Source organism: Acartia tonsa, chromosome 8 (genome assembly GCF_053477335.1).
Source record: "Acartia tonsa isolate MP-2025a chromosome 8, ASM5347733v1, whole genome shotgun sequence".
In the NCBI taxonomy this organism is placed as follows: Eukaryota; Metazoa; Arthropoda; class Copepoda; order Calanoida; family Acartiidae; genus Acartia; species Acartia tonsa.
This window is the reverse complement of record NC_137267.1, coordinates 10,990,412-11,012,413: the sequence shown is the minus strand read 5'-3', so window position 1 is coordinate 11,012,413 and position 22,002 is coordinate 10,990,412. Positions and strand designations below refer to the sequence as shown.

General features: G+C 32.0%; 3 protein-coding genes across 37 annotated transcripts in view; 1 reads left to right on the top strand and 2 right to left on the bottom strand.

Annotated features, from left to right (window-relative positions):
* Positions 1-18,969, bottom strand: part of Not3 (CCR4-associated factor Not3) — a 158,738-nt gene extending 139,769 nt beyond the window's left edge. For all 34 annotated transcript variants that reach the window (XR_013881724.1, XR_013881723.1, XR_013881699.1 and 31 more), the window contains exon 1: positions 18,951-18,969. The gene's annotated coding sequence lies outside the window, so the exon portion shown is untranslated. The remainder of the gene's footprint in view (positions 1-18,950) is intronic.
* Positions 46-11,453, top strand: LOC145325991 (centrosomal protein of 104 kDa). Its single transcript, XM_080169050.1, has 12 exons — positions 46-293; positions 695-760; positions 1,442-1,531; positions 2,961-3,062; positions 3,877-3,945; positions 4,736-4,825; positions 5,490-5,570; positions 5,872-5,940; positions 6,487-6,562; positions 9,673-9,739; positions 10,925-10,975; positions 11,307-11,453. Exons 1-12 carry the CDS (start codon positions 270-272, stop codon positions 11,377-11,379), a joined length of 858 nt encoding a protein of 285 aa, XP_080025176.1. The 5' UTR covers positions 46-269; the 3' UTR covers positions 11,380-11,453.
* LOC145325989 (uncharacterized) lies at positions 11,579-21,735 on the bottom strand. Of its 2 annotated transcripts, none has more exons than XM_080169047.1 (11): positions 21,393-21,735; positions 20,170-20,470; positions 18,632-18,809; positions 17,588-17,751; positions 16,271-16,353; positions 15,704-15,800; positions 14,733-14,807; positions 13,572-13,608; positions 13,088-13,190; positions 12,631-12,708; positions 11,579-12,470 (listed from the first exon to the last, which is right to left on the bottom strand). In XM_080169047.1, the coding sequence occupies exons 2-11, from the start codon at positions 20,468-20,470 to the stop codon at positions 11,841-11,843; spliced, it is 1,746 nt and encodes a 581-aa protein (XP_080025173.1). In that variant the 5' UTR covers positions 21,393-21,735; the 3' UTR covers positions 11,579-11,840. The 2 variants fall into 2 exon arrangements, with proteins under 2 accessions (XP_080025173.1, XP_080025174.1); XM_080169048.1 differs by having other exon boundaries at positions 14,733-14,795; positions 21,393-21,681.
* Positions 21,736-22,002: the final 267 nt, after the last annotated feature.

Below are 22,002 nucleotides of genomic sequence, written 5' to 3'. Positions count from 1 at the left end.
GGGTCAAAACAAACTAATTTTTTCATACTTTAAACAATGTTGAAGCTAGCTTTCTTTAATAACTAACTTTTATACTTTTTAATAAAAAAAGCTCAATCTATGAAGATTCTTAAACAAACAATTAAAACAAATAAGAAATAATGGCATAAAAGTTTTAAAGCTAACAAAAGGAAAAAACGAAAAAATCTTATAATTAATTATTCGATACTAAAATAAATGTAAAATTAATTTAGTTTTATTTCATAAATGTTTTTGTGAAGAAGTCAATAATGACTGTAAGGCTGAACTTTCAGGTTTCAAGATTTTTTAATGATATTGATAATTGAAGATGTATATTTAATCAAATTTATATCATGAAGGTTTATTCCATGCTTTTTAGTAGTTCAGATACTCTAAAACCAGCTAAAATCAGTCTGTCAGTACATTAAAAAATAAGGCACGAAATAGATATCGTAGCAAATGAACGCCTTACTAAAAATGCCTCGTTTGGAACTACTAGCAGCTGCCTCCTAGAATCTAGGGGTTATGTATTCAAATGGTAGAGAGAGGCAAAAAAATAGCCTGAACCCATCCACTAACCTATATGAAGCTTCCCAAAAACGAAGAACTCAATCAGTTCGGTAGTTATTGAGATTTTAAGCTCTAGACAAAAAAAAACCTACTTCTTTATACTATAGGATAATATATTTGCTAGGTTGTAGATTGTTCTAGCGAGGATGAAGGTTACAAAGCAGCTAATCTTCTTGATATTGGGCCTCAGGTAACAATTAAACATTGAACATAGTGTTGACGGGGTAATTTTCCGTTTTTTGTTTGTTATAATTAGTAAGTTTAGGTTATGTTATATTAGTTACTGGTTAGCCATGCAGGGTTAGAGCATATATAAGCCTGCAGGGTAAGGCCCCCCCCCCCAAGGGTTAAGACATAGAAAAAATAACTAGCTCCCTCCCTTATTTTCAATATATTTAAAAAAATAAGGGGGGTGGCTTTTAGTGCTCAATAAGCAATTTTAAGGAAAGCACCCTTACAGAAAAGAGAACTTTTAGAAAGTTCTTTCTTTCTCTCTTAATTAATAATTCAATATATTATCAATATTATTTGATACTCCAGCTACCCGGCCCAGCTATTAATATGATCATCCTTGTTTCAGAGTAAAGGCTGGCTATCTAGCAAGTATTCTATATACCCACAACATCTGATACTTCAGCTACCTAGCCCGGATATTAATATGATCATCCTTGTTTCAGAGTAAAGGCTGGCTATCCAGCAAGTATTCTATATACCCACAACATCTGATACTCCAGCTACCTATCCCAGATATTAATATGAATATTCTTGTTTCAGAGTAAAGGCTGGCTATCTAGCAAGTATTCTATCTACCCACAACATCTGATATTTCAGCTACCTAGCCCAGATATTAATATGATCATCCTTGTTTTAGAGCAAAGGCTGGCTATCTAGCAAGTATTCTATCTACCCACAACAACTGATACTCCAGCTACCCAGCCCAGCAATTGTACAACAAATGCAGGTCAGTAAAAGATTAATTATGAGGCAGTAAGGGAAGACCTGCTTTGGATACTTATAGAGATGTGTCATATGGTTTTATAAGAGAGATAAGGGACAATGGGCTGTTTATAACAAGAGTCCCCAAAGTTTTATTATAACGTTTTCTTATTCGTTAGATTAACAACTTTGTGTACTTTAGGGAATTTTGATTGAAGGGGTAATTTTGTGTATTATCATTGGGGATGTACAGTACATAGATTTATCGGCCATTGTCTTATCCCTTTAGAGGCCTGGGTTTTATTTGAATAGGACCCCTACTTTTAACTTCTATGATAAATAAGAAATATTTTTTGCTGACTGATTTATGCATACACAAATTCATCAGATCACAATTATTATGTAGATTAGCTTTAGATTATATAACATGTGGTATAAGAGGAAAATCTTTTGTTATTGTTCTTAATAGAATCATCTTTTGTAACTTATTTTGATGTAAAATATCACGTTAAGAAAAACAAAAATATAACAATAAATGTCAAAAAGTATTGAAAATTTTGTAGTAATCTAGAGCCTGCAGTTTTTTTTTATCAAAAGCGAGTGGAAGGTGTAAAACACCAAACATGAAATGCAACAAAATCAAAAAAAATGTGGCTTTTTCGAATCTACAAAAGGGGTAATTTTGTGTGCTATCATAAGGTATATACAATGATTTATTAGCCATTGTCTTATCCCTATAGATTCCTGGTTGCTACGCCATATAATTAATTATGTAATACTTTTCTTTTTAACAAACAATGAAAAAAAAAACAATTTTGAAGGCTTTATAATTATTTCTATTTTATTTTTTTCTAAAATCGACATATAGAATTTTCTTTTGTTAAATTTTCATATTATGTAAAGTAAAATTCCATTTTTTTGGCCCAAAGGTTGACATCATCCAGAAAGGTGAACTTGTGAGCTTATTAATTAAAACAGAAAGTGTGACAAACGAACATAAATATATAGGAGTATTTATTTATCTATCTATCTATCTATCTATCTATCTATCTATCTATCTATCTATCTATCTATCTATCTATCTATCTATCTATCTATCTATGTATCTATGTATCTATGTATCTATCTATATATATATCTATCTATCTATCTATCTATCTATCTATCTATCTATCTATCTATCTATCTATTTATCTATCTATCTATCTATCTATCTATCTATCTATCTATCTATCTATCTATCTATCTATCTATCTATCTATCTATCTATCTATCTATCTATCTATCTATCTATCTATCTATCTATCTATCTATCTATCTATCTATCTATCTATCTATCTATCTATCTATCTATCTATCTATCTATCTATCTATCTATCTATCTATCTATCTATCTATCTATCTATCTATCTATCTATCTATCTATCTATCTATCTATCTATCTATCTATCTAGATACTTGGAAACGCGTGGGCCGTAGCCACTGAGCTAGAGATCCATCTCGGAGAGGTGCCCAAGAAAACTACTAGAGACAAAAAGAATGCTCTTTTCATGAAGGTAGGTTTATAAAACCTATGTAACAAGGGGATATTTTTGTATCTAAGAGTTTATATAAAAATTTTAGCATATTAATTTTCGGTTTCGCGACATCGCCTTTTAAGGGGTGTTTCGTCGTATTTTCACAGTAGCTTTTGCTAGGTTATTTCAGGTTAGGCTAGGATTTGTAAATGATTGCCCTGCAGGGTTGGACAATTTGCCCCGCATGGTTAGAGCCTCCCGCAGGGGCTAAAATTTATTAGCAAAGCTACTGTGAAAATACTAAGAAACGCCCCTTAAGAGACGAAACCTACAATACCCGAAAAGAAAAATGTATATTTTTTTTATAATTATTTATATCGAATTCATACGAGTAAATAAATTAGAAGGTTTCGTGAATATTCTAATTTAAACCTCGACAACCAATTCTAAAGACATTTATAAAGCTTCACAATCAATTCTAGCTAGTAGTTTCCGAAATCTTTAGCTTAAGAAAAAAAAATATTATTAAATTACATTATTATAAGATAATAGATGATTTTCTCTAAATCCTTTTACTTTTTTATCTCTTTATCGACTTACAAGTGTTAAAGGAAACCAAATTATAAATTGTTAATAGTTATTTCTCGCATAGTATCATAAACAGCTTTCCGCGGATATAGAATGTACAATTATAAGATTAAAACTAGTTGGTTATAATCTTATGATTGTACATTTTTATATTCGTAGAAAGCTGGATATAATACGATGCTAGACATAGTTTTTTCGTATGGATGAGAACCGGTTCCTATCCACCGGTTTCGAATGAATACGAGAAAACCAGTTATAATTTTAGCTTGGAACATTATCAAATGAATCAAGCAGGGATTTTGATTTCAAGGCGAGACAGCTTATGAGCGTTGAGGTAAGATATACATTACACATACACTAGTATGATGTACTAAGATCTAGGGACGGCTCTGTATTCCAATATTTAAGAAAATAGCCTAAAACAATACCAAGACCTAAATAATAAAACAAAATAAATTACCCTAAAGCCACTCTGATGACTATGTGAAGCTTCCCTAAATTGGAGAACTCAATCAGTTTAGTAGTCATCAAAATCTTAAGCTTCAGCCAAAAAAAAAGTTACAAAGATAATTAGCTAATCTATGGACTCTGCCTTTAAAAAGGAGAGAAAAATGTTCTATAACCATCCCAAACCATCCAGGGACCTATGTGAAGCTTCCATAAAAAAACTTAATCATTTCAGTAGTTTTCAAAATTTTAAGCTTTAAACAAAAAACCGTATCTACAATACAAAGTAGAACGATGTCTGTTTTTTCTGTTTAATCTTAAGATCTCAGTAACCACTAAACCGATTGGACTCTACTCTTCAGGGAATATACCTACTGGTCCTGTGATGCTTTTAGGCTATTTTTTGGGGGGCGGGACATCCCCAACCCACAAAAAAAAAAATAACCCGCCCCAAAAGTTTTTTATTTCTTTTTAAAACTAAAAATAAAAAAGTGGGGTGGTGGACTAACCCACCCCTCCTTTTCAAATCTAAAATACAAAAATTAGGTTGTCAAAATCAAACACCCCTCCTTCAAGTGCCCCTAGAGGCCTAAAAGGGCATAGTCGCTAGTTACTTTATTTAGTAGGATATTATATTATTTTATGCTATTATTTTCTTGATAATGGTTTACTTTTAGGTTGAAAACGGTGGAAAATCTTTGCCTGTTTCCTTTATCAAGCTGGTTCTACATAAGAACTTTCAAAACAAGAAGAATCAGTATAATCAGGTTGTATATAATCTCACTTCTATATAGGTTATTTGGCCGTAGTTTGGCCCAACAAAATAAATGCTTTTAGAGTAGGAGAATCTCCAAGGATAATTACAAATACCTATCTCATAATACTATTTCATGGTCGAAAAAAACAAAAAATACAGATCCTGTTACTTTATAAAAAGCAGAAAGTAAAGCCAAAATCCTAATTTGCGATATTGTCTAGCAAATAGACATTGTAAGGAATTGAGTAGCATCGTTACTTTATTAAAATACAAAGTAGAACGATGTCTGTCTGTCTGTTTGTTTGTCTGTCTGTTTGTTTGTAGCGAAGGATCTCGCTAACCGCTGAACCGATCGGGTTCTCCTTTACAGGGTGGCTTTTCATAGGTCCCGGGAAGGTTTATAACTATTATGCTATTTGGATATATTATTACTTGGATCTTATATCAGATTTTTATTTTCTATGATAAAGTGAAACAAGCAGTGAGCTAAAATAACGCTTCGCCCCTTCTACTCCCTTTTACCCACCGCCTCCTTTCCTACTGGATATACGAACTGACCAATAAATGATAGCAAGCTAAATTGACGACAATTTTTCCCCTGTCATAATATCCACGTATATTCTACATCCATTGTAGTTACAGCATGGAACATTGTGGTATAATTTACGATTTAGGTTGGCCTCACTGCTATCAACATACTTGGCACATTTGAGAGCAATAACAATACAGAAATTGATGAATTCAATTTGGATGAGGTATGTCTAATATCTATCAATCTATCAGAATTTAAAATTATATTTACTCTATTTTCAGCTGTTTACATGTAAATCGTCTCTTTTTTGAGTTTATTAAAAATATTTCTTTATAGCTGTATAACTGTAAATATCTTTTTTATTCTTGCGGTTTTTGTCTATCCGATTTATCATTTTTCCATGTGTTTGCCTTAAGATATTAAATCTTTTCAATAATCAATTAATTTGATAATTTTTTATTTACTGCATCTTTTTTTCTGTATTAAACTATCAATTTCTTTTCCTATTTTTTTTATTTATGAAGGTACTGAGCCCATATGATGAACTGAGCTTCTTGGTGTATACTGATTCGGATGTAGTTCAGCTGATTCAGGTTTTATATTTTACGGATAATGTAGAGCTTGACAGACAGACTGAACTCAAAACATAACGATAATTTTCTTAAATTAAATACCTTCAATTTAATTAACCTAGAGGCTAGGGAACCTACTTAACCATAATATAAAGTATTATTTTTATTGCCTGTAGAGTAAGATTTTGACAAATACCTAACCGATAGCCCATAGATTCTAAATATACATCCTCGAGTAGTATTTTTTTTGGTGGGACCCTTAAATTTTGCTACTTACTGAACTGAGCTGGATCTTTAAATCATTTAAATGGTGCTCCAAATCGGGGTGCGCCGAATTTCAGCCAATCACAGCGCGGCATTTCGTAAAATGCTGTGCTCTCATTGGTGGAAAGTTGGCTCACCCCGATTTGGCGCACCATTGAAATGATTTAAAGATCCAGCTCTGATTGAGTTCTCTATTTTAGGGAAGCCTCATAGAACATCTTAGGGTAGTTTTAGGCTATTGAAGTGCGCCTAAATTTAGTAGACGCTAGTATTAGTAGACCACTAACAGGGTTAAGTATTTAGAAACTTGAGAAAAGAAAAAACGAAGCTGTATCAATGGAAAGATTTGAGTATGTCAAGAGATTGAAAGATACCATAGGTAAATAAAATTCCTGTCCCTTAATCAATTATAATCAAAACTTGGTACCATACAAATATACCTGTTAAAATTTTTATATTTACTATTCTATGATATAAAAAAATAGCTAGCTCAGAAGTAAACTATGTATTTGACAAATATAATTGTTTATATTTCTATGCTAGAAACACTGGTAGAATATATTGAAATCTTAAGTACAATTGTACCTGTGTATATTTCTATATATTATTATTCTATGATAGAAATTCTGGTAAAATCTGGAGTTAAGTTAGGAAATATACAAATATACCTGTTTATATTTCCATATTAATTACTAGCGGCTACGCCTCTAGAGGCCTCTAGGGGCACTTGAAGAGAGAGTCGAATTTAAAAATTAAATTTCTTATTTTAGATTTTAAAAGAAAAAGTTTTTAAAAAAATTTGGGGGGGGCGAAAAACTTTTTTTTTCGGGGGGTGTGCCCCCCTCCTCATTTTTAATTTTAGTTAAAAAAAAATTTGGGGGGATTTTTCATTTTTTAGGGGGGTTAGGGTGTCCCACCTCCCAAGAAAATAGTTATAAACCTTCCCTGTTAAGGAGAACCCGATAGGTTCAGCGGTTAGCGAGATCCTTCGGTACAAACACACAAACACACAAACATCCTGTTACTTTATTATAAGGATTGTATGATATAAAGTCTGGAGTATGCACGAACAAGAGCAAGTGATTCTAAGCACCATCCAGCAGTTATTCAAGTTTTTTTTAGTGAATATACTAGGGTTATGCAGGGACAAGGGAAGGCTATTCTGGCAAACAATGCTTTAGAGCTGATTTCATAGATTTCCAGTTTAAACTAGATGATGAGATTAAGCAACTTTTGGCAATATTTGACAAGAATCTAAAGCATTATTATGTCAGTTTTTGCTTAATTTACTATAAGCCATTCAAAAATGATTTTCAGAGATTAGTACTATCTTCATTTTTGAGATAAATGAACAGAGAGTAAGCTTTTTACATTATTTAGATATTTTATCTAAATCATAGACTACTCGTAAATTATAGGTTAAATAGTGAATATAATTTATTGAAAATCCAAACAGTGGATAGCTGTAATACTTTGAAACATATTTCAGATTGTTTAAACATTTATCCCATCTAAAAATTAAAAAGAAAAAAAGTTTTTGCGACACCTAGCAATAAAGTTTTGAACTATATAACTATGCTTTTCCAAATCAAACATTTTATAATTTTTGTTGTGGTTTAATTTTGTATTTCTCGACAACATCTTGCCCCTAATTGCGAAACAAGTTGGAAGGAAGTTTACAGAATTTAAAATATGGGTAATTTCTCCCAAAGTGCCTAGTGGAGCACAGAATCCTCCTTTCCCTACCATTAATTTTAAAACAAACTGTAAACGATCAAAGGGGCGGGAGTGCTTTAGGTATAGCATTAAGGAAACCAGCAGATATAATTTAAATATGGGGGGGGGGGGGAATCAGTGCTTCATAGGCAACTTTGTTGTAAGGCACCAATATATGTTTTTTTTTATGTTTATTTTAAATTAAGTTGATCGTCAAATAGATTTAGTATTGTATGATTTATGGTTATTATTTTTGAAAAGCAAAGCTTTTCCATGATTAGGGTTGGTCCGTGCGTCCATCTGTACGTCCATCCGTTACAGTTAGCTTTGTTTGTTAATTTAAAAAGGTTAGAATTGTCCTATCGATTTCAAGCTTTACATGCTAATTCCCATAGCAGTTAGGTACGATTTAGAAAGAGCAGCAACTCTATAATCGTTACTAGAAAGTCCGTATGTTCATTTAAAACAAGCTGATTTTTTTACTTTTTTTACAACAAATTTTTGTATGTTAAAATTATCCTAGTCATCTAATTTTTTGAATTCTGATTCGTATTACAACAAAATACATAAGCAAAGCATCTCTAAAATCAAGTCCTAAAAACGTCAGTATGTTCTAAAACCGTAACATGTATTTAATCAGTTTTGCAACAAATTTACTTACAATTTTGTAAAGACATATGCATTAATATTCAGTTTATTCAGTTCTGACACTGTTAATGTCCATTTGTCTTTCCATTTCAGAGCTTCGCTTTTATGAATGTTGTCATCCTTGTTTTAATAAGAAATGAACAATGAATTTTATTTTTAACTTTAAAGTAAGATGTTTTTAGTTATTGAATCAATTTGAAACTTATGCCTAAACTTGCTCTAAGGGGTTAATTGTGGTGTTTGAAAATGAGTCGAAGTAAAAATTTGTCAAAATATTTTGTTTTTTGTCTTTAAACAGTTACAAATTTTATGGATAAGAAAAAAATTTAAAGATTTTAATTTTAGGAAATATTTAAAAATATTTTTTTAATCTCCCTACATCTGACTTGTTTAGTAAGATGTTTTTATGAATCCGTCTGCTATTTTATTATTTAATAGTGTACACTATTCTCATGAGGTTTAGTGAATTACCCTTATGAATACCCTTATGTATTATACTAAGAGCCCTTTTTTGTAATAGTTGCACCATTCATAACATTACATACTTGGTGAGGTTTCGTGATAAATTGGCATGAATTTAATAGAATTGTTTGTCAGACAGACATTCCCTTGTCCCTGGGGTTATGTTTAACATCGTGATATCAATTTTTAAAAATAAGTTTCACTTTGGTTTTATGTAAAAAAAAACTTTGAAATATTAGGCATTTTTTGGCTATATATAATTAAATGTTTTGATGAGTTCAAACTGCTGTGACACAAAAGTAAACTTTTTCAATGAATAATGTTAATTTAGAAAAAGGGATGGTAACTTGTAATATTGTAAACTGTTTTATGAGTGTTCTTTCGTAATTTACAGCATTTGATTAGGTTTTGGCGTGTTATTTTATTTTAACCTTTGAACTCAACAAAACATTTGATGATATTTCATCTAAAAATGCTTAAGATTTAAAAGTTTTATTCATAGATAACCATGGTGAAACTTAATTTCTTTTAGTTGGTAAAACTATATCAAAACATTTACCAAGTATATTTAAAAATTTATTTAGAATCATTGTTGGAAGATGCTTAGAATCACTTCTTTCGTTCGTGCATAGCCCCCTTTCTATAATTATCATTCTATGATAGAAACTCTGGTAGAATCTGGAGGAAAGCTTGGAACGATGCAGATGCAAAAACAGAAACTTGTCGAAAAGTAAGAGAATTATTTGTAGCTAAACTACTTTAAAGTCGCCCAATCATTTGTAACCATTAACCCCTTCATGTGATTTCTCCTTAGTGTAATGAAATTTGCTTATAAAGGGTGTTTAAAAAAAACAATCGCTGCACTCTTTTCATTATAAACCCTACAGTTTTGGTCAAAAAGTAACAAAAAATGACCCGAATCATGTCCAAGCAACGACAATGAGAAAACACTAATGAATTTTGATTTTACTCAACTCTCCTAAGCACTACAGCTCGAGTCCTAGCCCATGTGGAAAATTTTTCTCTACGTTAAGAGTGCATATTTTATTACAAATTAAGACAGTTTTGACTTTTTTTTAAAAAGAAATAACTGTCTAAAGTACTTTGAATTTTTTAGATAGACCCCATAATGTTTTGAGTTTTTGATGGGGTAATAAAGACCTTTCTATAGACGCCTTAACCAGATTTCTACCAGATTTCTGTCTCAATCCTTGCCAATTTGTCATCAAAAAGACAGACCCATAAAATGTTGAGATATGGCTGCTCTGTCTTTAAAAAAAGAAGAACAAACAGTTTTAAGTACTTAAAATCTTGTAGATAGAACCCATAATGTTTAGGAATTTTGATGGGCAGGTCAAGAGCTTTCTTTATACACCTTAATCAGGTTTCTAACACAATCCCAGCCATTTTGACTTAAAAAAGAAAGATCTGTCAAACATCAAGAAATAGAGAGACCTGTAATGTCTAAATGTTTGATGGGTCTGTCTTTTTAATGCTAAATTGGCTAGGATTGAGTTAGAAACCTGGTTAAAGTGTCTATAGAAAGGTCTTTACATGCTCCTTCTAAAAATCTAAACATTATGGGGTCTTTCTACAAGATTTGAAGTACTTAAGACGATTTGTTGATTTTTAACCTCCATGTAAGGAAAAATTCTCCACAGGGGCTAGGACTCGAGCTGTAGTGCTCAGGAGAGGTTAGTAGAAATCAAAATTCAATAGTGCTTTCTCATTGTCGTTACTTGGTCATGATTTGGGTAATTTTTTGTTAGTTTTTGACTAAAACTGTAGGGTTTATATTGAAAAGAGTGAAGCGATTGGTTTTTTTAAAACACCCTTTAATATAAAAGTTGTAAATAAATCTACCGGACGGATTGCTGTATAATATTGCATTGCTATTGAAAGCTATAATTTTTAGACAAGATTACGAAGGAGCAAAGGAGAAGAAAAATGAAATAGAAGAGTATAGGTAAAATAACAAGGACAATTTGATTTATTAGCAACGCGGCTAACCAACCTGATAAGAACCAAGGCAACTTATCAGGAAGGGAGGGGACATAGGTCTGTTTATTACACTAGTCCCAAAAGTCTTAACCATTAACTGTTATTTACAGAAGGGATAATTTTGTATTAATCATTATTGGGGATGTGCATCAACAAAAATATCGGGTACCACAGATTTACCTTAAACTATTTTGCTATTTCATTCGATAACTCCTTTTCAAATGTTTATAGTCTTCAATAGAATAAATCTCTCTGTTCCTTAAGATCTTAATGGAAGCATATATAAAATATTTCAGAGTTGAGGTGTACAAGAACTTGGATCTGGAAGATATTTTGGGGGATGCAGGCAGTGAAACAAGAAATCCTTAAATCAAGGCTTATAATCAGTTAAAATGAAATGTATTGCAATCATTGAATTGAAATAAAATATATTTTCTAGCTGATTGTTTTTTTTAAATTATAGAGGAAATATATCGTTTCATTAAAGTGTTGTCTTATTTGCTAAATCAATGATAAAAGTGTGGCTTACTACAAATAAACAAAAATACAAACAATCAAAAACAATATGTTAAAATTCTCATTTTATTACGGTACAAAACTGTATAAATAATAATAATAAATATCAAAATACAAAAATTTACCCGATTATAAATATACTAATATACATACGAAAACTATAATGAAGGTCAAAAATCTAATTTTAATTGAAGCAATAATATAAAATTATTTAAAACAAAAAAATACTAAATGAAGAAAAGCTCAAAAATAATCAAAATCATAATATTAAAAACTTTTACAAAAAAAATATCTATTAAAAAGATTTTATTTTATCATCTTGATTTTTCAATAATAATGGAAGAATTTTCAACAGATGAAGTAGCATTTACACAATCAGCTGGAGTTATTATTGCTGCATTTTCGTCATTATTATCAATTGGAGTATCTTCAACTTCTGATTCATCTTTGTTATCATCTGGAGTAGCAGAAGTTATTTTATTTTCGTCAGTTTTATTTACAGCATCACCATTGAGAGTTGTCAAGGTATTATTTACAATATTCTCATTAGGTGCTGTTGGTGAACTATTGACTGGAGGAGCATTTTCAATAGCAGCATTAACATTCTCTCTTGATAGAATGGGAGTAGTCACAGTAATACTTTCTTCGTCACTACTTTCCTCGTCAACAGTGAAAATAGGATGATGAATAGTACTAAATTTCAACCCTGGATTTTCTGGAATATTCTCCATAGATCCGCGCGTATGACCGGCACTCTTGTGCTCGCCCGGCTTTGGGAACTCAGCGTAGGATGGGGCTGGTTGCGTGAGGTAGGAGGGGGCCGGGTGGACGGTTACAGAGGTCAGGTTGTCTGTTGGCGCGCTACCAGGACGGGGGCTGCTCCCACCCATTGAGGCTGTGTTCATGACAGCAACACTTGCGGATCGTTCTATGTCTTGGGAATCCTGAAAATAAAGAATACATCAATATTAAATTTTTCAATATATTTAAGTATGATATTATCTAGTAGGTAATTATTTAGTAATGTGTAACAATCACAAAAATGCAGGTTTATTATTTAATGCTACTCTAAAACTACATTATATTACTAAAAGTATTTCTTACCTGTGAGGTATTATTATCTGCGCTATTTTGGAACAAACAAAGAGAAACTCTGCTATTCTGAGATCTTCTGCAAGGGCACTAAAATATATATTTATTTTCAGATTCAAGTCCTTGGATGGTTATAAGCTACTTTTCTAGCCTCTCTCAGCACCATTGATTACAGAGCCCCTAGTTGCTAGGAGCATAGCCGCTAGTAAGAATATAATGCATAACCCCTTCATCCTTGACGAATTGAAAACCAAAGAAATCTGATTGGGTTTTATCCTCACACACCCCCCCCCCCCCAATAAAAAAATTCACCCAAAGGTTTAAATATTTAAAAGTTAGGAAGGAATTTCCTCAGATACCCCCCCCCCTTACCCCCTTATTAAAATTAAGTCATGCATTACTTTAATCAGTGCAAGCATGTAAATAAATGCTTAATCATTGCAAACTAAAAGATAAAAAATCTGTATACCTGTCTATCCATATCATCAGTATATGCTGGAGGATCACTTTCATCTAGACATATCTTGGAGTAGCTTGGAGGTGGCTGTGATAATCTTCTACAGTTCTCACAACTAAATCATATAATATGTTAGTATTACAACATCCATAGTTTGAGAATCACAAAAATATCATAGTTGGACAAACGAACAATGTTGGTTATAGAGCAGTTGAACTCTCTCGATCAGTTCTTCCGATCCTTTTGATGTCTTGGCCAAAAATATCACCTATCTATCTTTAAAAGCAGTCAAGGAGGACTGACTAAAAGACGGTTAGACAAAGTGTATAAGATCAGCTGCGCTACGAAAATTATGATGGTAGTATGTAGGCATTGGAAAAGTAAAATTCTTCATTAAAAAATGCAATTTTTCTTAACAATTTTACAAATAAAAACCATTACAGTATATGTTTTACTGATAGTTGTTGATTATTTTAAAATAAAAGTTGTTTTATACCCGTTGTCACAGAGGGCAGTGTTATGTGGTCCAGCATCTAAAATAATAATTTGAAAGTTATAAAAATTTGAAGTAATGAATATCTCTCAAAATAAAAAGATCTGAATTTCATGACATTAAACAAAAGTAAAGTAGTCTAACACTTCTTACTTCAGGGATAAATGACGATAAGTGAATAAAGCTAAGTTATGATTAACAAAATTTAGCTCGTATTTAAATTAAAATTTTTCGTGTACAAACCAAGAAAAACATACAAAGGAGCAATATTCTTTAAATTTTACATAAATCTGTATATGAATTCGACTTTTCTGTTCAATTTTAATTGTTTAGGTTACTAAAATATTTATAAGTTTACAAGAAATTTTTTTTTGGTAAATCTATATCCCTTTTGTTTTAAAAGCGAAGCTTTCCTATAATTAGGGTTGGTCCTAACGTCCGTATGTAACGGATAGTTCTTTTCGTTAATCTACGTATGTTAAAATTGTCCTATCGATTTCAAACATTGCATGATGATTCCTGTAGGATGTAGGTATGAATTAAAAAGCGAAGTCACTCTATAATCGTTAAAAGAAAGTCCGTACGTCCATTTTAAACATGTTGCTTTTTAACAACAAATTTTAATGTGATAAAATTATCCGATTGGTCTGATTTTTGGAATACTGATTCCTAAAAAACAAAAAAGTACAATATTATCAGCGAAGCATCTCTGTAATCTAGTCTTAGAAATGTAAGTATGTCCATAAAAAATACCCTGTACGTATTTAAGTAGTTTTTAAACATTTACTTAAAATTTGTTTCGAAATTATAATTTATAATTCTGATTATTCAGTTCTGAAACTCTACAAGTGTTAATGTTCGTTTCAGAGCTTCGCTTTTATGGATGATGTCACTCTTATTATAGAATAAAAATGGGGGGGGGGGGGGCGAAAGTGACACTTTTAGAAACCAAAACTAAAAGTCAAAGGAACTCAACTAAAAAAAAGAGTTACAGGTCTGACATTTTGCATGGCAGTTGCTTTATAGGGGTACAATATGGAACTGTGAAAAAAACTGCAAAATGTCAGACCTGTAACTCTTTTTTTAGTTGAGTTCCTATGTTGACTTTTAGTTTTGGTTACAAAAAGTGTCACTTTCGCCCACTTCCCCTTTATTTCAACTTACTTCCATAAAGATAAGCATTCCTTTGCCTTGCCTCTCTACACAGGGTATGATTGCACACATAACCTGAAGCAAAACCTAAATTAATAGTGTTTAAAAATCTTTTAATAGTTATTTCTCGTATTCATTCGAATCCGGTGGATAGGAACCGGTTCTCATCCATACGAAAAAACTATGTCTAGCATCGTATTATATCCAGTTTTCTACGAATATAGAAATGTACAATCATAAGATTAAAACCAGTTTTTTTAGCCGGTGCCTTCGGCACCACGGGGCTAAAAAAACTAGTTTTAATCTTATAATTGTACATTCTATATCCGCGGAAAGCCGTTTATAATACGATACGAGAAATAACTATTATCGCATTTTATCGTATCAGGGGGTGGGGGAGGAAGATTTGGGCGTTCATTATACTAGTCCCCAAAGTTTTATAATGACGTTTTCTTATTTGTTGGCTTAGAACTTCGTGGACATTTATTGAACTTTGATTTATTGAACCACTAATTAAAATCAACAGAAGAGGTAATTTTGCATATAATCATTATAATATATGTAACCAATTTATCAGCCATTGTGTTATCCCTTTAGATCTCTGGTATAATACAGCTTTCCGGGGATGGTAAAATAAAAATAATATGGGAATAATTCCAATTTTGTTGGCCCTGAATATGCTACGATCCATGATTGAACAGTATGGCTCAGAATCTTCTAATCCACCGGATATTAAACAATTACGAAGCCATACTGTAAAATGTTTTATTGAAATATAGTATATGTTATATGTATTTGTATGTAGATCTCATTAACTTCAGTATAGCTGTGAACTTCTTTATCCATTTTTGGAGGAAAGGGGGGGGGGAGCTATTCCTCCAAGTGCAGTTGATAATTGTTTTTTGTTTTGTTAAGTAACTTTAACAGACAGACGGACGAAAATGCCCTTATAGAGCAGCTGTACTTCTAAAAAACTAACATACCATTAATACCAGTAGTGTGGATGGTATTTGCTTCATTCTCTTCGTCTTGATTTCTCCATTTCTTGGTCAATTTATATCCAATATAAAACAAGGTAACCTAAATAATAAGAAGACTTTTAATGTATATATTTATGGGTGCATTTATCTGTGTTTCTATGTACTCTTGATTATCAGAAATAAGGATTCAGAAGCCCCCGGAAATTGGAGGTGAGAATACTTTGGCCAATCTTAACTTAGTAAGCTTCGCGTACTGATGAGCGCTTTCTGTGTTTTATTAAAGTTGGCCCACAATTTGTGAAAAGCTAATTAATTATCACATAACAGTGGCCTAGAGTTTTGGCAGTAATTACAGTTTATAATAAGGGAGGTGTAACCCTTCACATCACAGTTTTGCAGTTTATTCATTTTTTTTTACACAGAATGTAGATTAAAAGCTTTCTGAAGTTCCTACCAATACGACGACATTTAAGAAAGTATTACTTTTCACAAGATCTAAATTTAGCTGATTTAGAAAAATGTCCTAAATAATATTTTGAAACAATTAACGCTGTTAAAGATGGAACTTACCAGAAAAACTGAGCAGTAGACCAGAGTAAATGCAAGAGAATCATTGCTTAGAGAATTCTTCTTATGATTTATCGGGGGAGCCTCTGAAATACAGCATGACCCTCAAAAAAGTATTTTTAAGCATCTGCAGCCCATATTTCTCAATGAATTATTAAAAAATGCATATGTCCTTGTTCTTTATAGTATTCCACGTAAGTAGAAATAAAAATATTTTTTTTACCTCCATTAACTCCGGAGATTTTTAGTGCTAAAGTTTTGAAAAAGTGACTGAGGAAAAAGTAACTTTTAACATGAAACGACTTTTTTAGCAAAATTAAGCTAGAAATCCTTTTATTTTTGTTACTAGCAGAAACTTTATACAAAAATGAAATAAATAATTTAGTTTTTGAGTAAAAAGCATTTTTTTACACATATTTTTTGAGTCTTTTTAGTTTAATGATATTTTGAAAAACTTACTTATTAGGCAAAATTGTTTAAGATTAAAAAACCAAATAAATCTCTATGAATATAGCAGGAAAATTGTTTTTGTTTCACAATCCTAACTTTAATAACAAAAAAGTTATAAAGAAAATAAAAATAAACATAATGATCTTTTAGTCTAAAAAGCTTAATTTACCCCCTATTAAATAATTGAGATGTCAGAAAAGTAGGCGGAGCAACTGTCATAATTAATCCTTTTCTATAAATTAGGGTTAATCAATAACCTAAAATTTGCAAATAATCAATTCATTCAGTAGTATTTTTTGCCATTAAAAATTTATATTTTTTGGTGGAATAAAAAAGGATTATTTAGATAACTTGTTTTTCTTTGTGTCTCATTATTCAGTTGTCAGAAAAACATAATATAACCATCCAAAAAATAAGAGAAACAAAAAAATTATTTTTCTCAGTCACTTTTTCAAAACTTTAGCTCTAAAAATCTCCGGTGTTAATGGAGGTAAAAAAAATATTTTTATATCTACTTACGTGGAATACTATGGAGAACAAGGACATATGCATTTTTTAATAATTCATTGAGAAATAAGGGCTGCAGATGCTTAAAAATACTTTTTTGAGGGTCATGCTGTATATAACAAGGATATCAATATTCCATGTGTTAAGCAACAACTAAATAAAAATTCATAGCTTATTTCATGAATGCATTGCATTATAATAAAGCAAAAGATTTTTGTTTTTCTTTTATGACTAGGTACATAACATTTGTTTGATTCATTTTTTTCAATTCATCAATCCATGTTTTTAATGCTTCACTAGATATGGATGTTGTCATTCTTGTTTGCTTTTACTTGTCTCATTTCAAATAAGTATATAATTTACCTGTGGTGGAAAACATGTCATGAGAATGTGGGTGTCGAACCTGGTTGTCCGGGACAATACGACCATTGACAGAGCTCCTGTGTTGCTCTACAGGTGCTGTCTTGTTCTCCACAGCAGGAAGATGGAAAATGTCAGTGGTAATATCCTTCATCCATTCCTCGGTACTGTAAAAAAAAATTATGAATGAAAATCTTCTAAAATAAATAATTTTATTTTGAGTGGTATGCAAGGGGTTTATGAGGGTGTCAACGCCCCCTTGAAAAAAATATAAGGTGAACACACTACCTTTAATCAAAATACTTGAAGGGGAGTGTGGCAACCTCACGTCATCAATGAATCTTTACTTTAGTGCACTCAGCGCACTCTCACCCCTCCCACACCAAATCCTTTGCATGCGCCTATTTAAATGTATTTAAATGAGCATTTGTTTGACATATCAGAGCTATCCGTTACGCACGTACCAACCTTCCCTAGTTGTGGAAAAGCTATGCAACATTTATGATAATAGCGGCTACACCCCTTGATGCCTAATGGCCCTTGAAGCATGTGGGAAGTAAAGTGTAAAAGCGAAGCACTGAAACGGTAGGACAAACGGACATTAACACTTGTATAGTGTCAGAACTGAATAATCAGAATATAAATGTATAAGAGTCAAAGCAAAATTGAAAGTAAATTTGTTGAAAAATTGCTTGATACAGGATAATGTTTATGGACATACTTACATTTTTAGGACTTGATTATAGAGTTGCTTCGCTTAAAAGATCACATAAAATTAGTTGTTAAAAAAGTAAAAAATCAACATGTTCAAAATTGACATACGGACATTTGGTAATGATTATAGAGTTGCTACGCTTTCTGAATCGTACCTAACTACTAAAGGAATCACCATGCAAAGTTTGAAATCGATAGGACAATTCTAACATGCCTAAATTAACGAAAAAAGCTATCCGTTACGGACGTATAAACGGACCGACCCTAATTATAGAAAAGCTTCGCTTTTAAGAATGTTTGAGGGTTGGGTTATTTACTTAATTATAAGGATACCTATTAATAGACTGCATCAACTTTGCCAGAAACAATCTCTTTTTAGGAGTTCTCCACTCTTCGAACTTTTTATCCCAGTCTTCCATGAGATCTGTTCTTGTATCCTCATGATCATCAATGGTGTCATCAAGTTCTGCATTTTCATGTGTATCACCCATGTGGAATTCGTCATTTAAATCTGATAAAAACAAGAATTTTAAAAATGAATAAAAATACAGTTATAAATCTATCTCAACCATAACAATTGTAAATTAGTAACTACTGCTGCTTTATAACGAATATATTTCAAAGAAAAAAATCTTCATTATCAATCGCATCTCTTAGTGAAGTGAATCAAAGCAAAGTAAGCTTGGTCAGTTGAATAAAAATAAATGTAGATAGACAAACGGACAAAGTGAGTTATAAAGCAAAAGTTAAATAGTCAAAAAAAGAGAATGTATGACTATATTAAACTATAAAAAAAACATGAAGTATCACATAAATCAAAATATATTTGAGGAAGGCCAATGCATGGACCAAGTAAGTTGTATGCTGAAATCAGAAGTCTATCTTTAATAGCAAGAGAAAATCTTATCCATTTATCCCATAGCGCCACGGACATACAAAGTGAATTCTAGAGTACCTTCGCTAATAAATATATTGGATGCTGTGTTATGAAACTAAAAGACCAACATATATTAATTAAATTAATAGACATGCAGTAGGGAGAATGTCTTGCACAAAATGTCAGAGCTCTATTTTTTGACAGAAACATAGAAAATCAAATTTCAACCTAACAAGTTAAATGACAGCTTTATGGGCAAAGTTATTCATAGGGTAAATGATTATTACGGTCCTAAGACAAACGCAGGGGTCCCAAACGTCGGTGTGGAAACTTAACCTAACCTAACCAATTCTAAACCATCTTATAGGTTTTTAAATGCCTAATCCTTGCAGGGGCTTATTTGTATATTCATATCTTAACCTTACATAACCTGTATAGATATATCGGATCTACTGCAGTTCACGGTAAAATATTGCTGGTAACGAATATTGCCAAAAATCTATGAATTTTAAAGTCTGCTAGCTGCCAAACGGCTGAACGTACAGATCATGCCCGCACACTGTTTTAAGCGGCATAAGAAGTCCTACAAATAATCTGGAATAGCCATAAATTAATAATGCATAATTATCTCGCAGTGCAGAGAAATGCGCGAAAAAGGCCTATTTTACGCGTTTTTTCTTCAGTGAAGCTTTCCCTGTGCATCATTTGATCTTGGCTAGCAGCCTTTAAAATTAATAGATTTTTGGCAATATTCGTTACCAGCAATATTTTACCGTGAACTGCAGTAGATCCGATATATCTAATTAAATTAATATTTTAACACTCCTGTGTTTGTCCACTCCGACGTTTGGAATTCCTGCGTTTGTCCTGGAACCCTTATAACTCTGTGGTCAGATGAATCTGTCCAATAAAAATTTCAGCCATCTAGGTATCTTAAATAGCAGCCGAATGAATCATAGAGTTGCTCCACTACTTAAAAAATCCAAATCCTTACCTCTAATTTCACTAATATCCAGATTCTCATCATCAATCCTCCCTTTCAGTATTGCAAAAGATCTGTTCAATTTATCATGTAAATTTCTCCTGTGTATTTTACTATTATCATGTAAATTTGAGTCCTCTAACTGTTCAGCATCACTTGCATCTAGATTCTTTTTAACTCTAGTGTTGTCAAACTCATCACTATCACTAAAATCAGAGTCATCATTGCTGGTATATTCTTCTTGATTATTTTTGTGTAAATTTTGAGGCTTGATAAAAACAGGATCATACAGACCCAACCAGGTACCCATCATCTGAAATAAAAACATAGGTAAGGTTTGAAAAAATTAGACATGTTAGAATTGTTTTATTGATTTCAAACTTGCATGATGATTCCAGTAACAGATAGGTACAATTTAAAAAGCGTGGCACTGCATGGCAACACTATAAAATCATAAAAACAAATTAATTTTTGTTTGCTAATTTCGGGTGTTGCCATCCTTAAATTTGTAGCACAGCTAATCCATAAGAATTCAATTCCGCTTGACAAAATCATATGGTCACCAAAAATCGTAGCGTTTTCATTTTTCATAGTTACTTAATTTTAAAGTTTCTATTGTAATACTTTAAGCTAAACTATTGGCTTCGCTCCTAGGCTTAATGGAGGGTGATATAGGCCGTGTATGTAGGGTGTGGGAGGAGGAGATCAAATTTTCCACATGATAATTATCTTGGAAGGGTTAGGCTTCTATCCCCCCAACATTCCTGAAACTCTCAAAAAATGCTCACCTATTACAAGTCTAAGATATTTGTCCTTGAAAGCAGAGGGGGGGGGGGTGATATCATTCTTACCCTCCACCTCCCAATAACATAAAAAATATATATGTAAATTTTTTACATTTGTTACAAAAAAAAATTTATACGTTCAACAATCTGTAGTCTCAAGGGCGTCCAAGCTTTTTCAATTGGGAAGGGGGGGGGGTAATCTTTATTTCATATAGGCAAGGACGTCCAAGCTTTTTAATTTTATGGGGGGACGGGTAATCACCCCTTTAACCCCCCCCCCCTTTTACATTGGGCGTCCTTGTGTGGCCTTAAACGTTATTTTTGAAAAAACAATTACCTAATAATAGTAAATTCTTAATTACAAAACGTATATGTATAAATTCAAAATATATATACAAAAATTAAATTATCTATATAATTAAAATATATATCATAAATTTAAAAACGAACCTGTTTTTATATTTTTACAAAAAAAATCACTTATAACAAAGCTTTGTCATATGTAAATATTACAAATATATCACATTTATTCAAATAATCACGTATTCACATCAATAACGATTGTTTAATGTTATTAAAACAAACTGTTGTTGCTTACTAATACTATTCTAATTGTGATACTGTACAAAATATATAAATAAATGAAGCTTAACCCTAGATGTGTGGGCAAAACTGGATTCCTGGAAGTAAATTATCATAGAATGCAATCGCCAGTCCCACCCCCCCCCCCCCCCCCCCACCCCACAGCCAACCCCACCCCTTTGTCTCCTTCTCTCTTTCCGTGAATCTTGCTCTGTCCTTCCCTTTTCTTACAACAACTTCACCAAATTATTTTTTTCCTCCCCCACACCCACAGGGCTTCAAAATATTTTTTTTAAATTTAAAAGTTTCGTGTTAATTTGAATTTAACCATTTTAGACTTCAAATTGATGTTTTTTTTAGTTTTTTTTTTAGGTTAGTATTCACCCTTGTTCTAGATACTTCTAGAATGTTCCCCTTGACCCTTCTCAAATTAATAATTCCCTCCCCCGATGGATAGATAGTGGACAAAATAATGCCA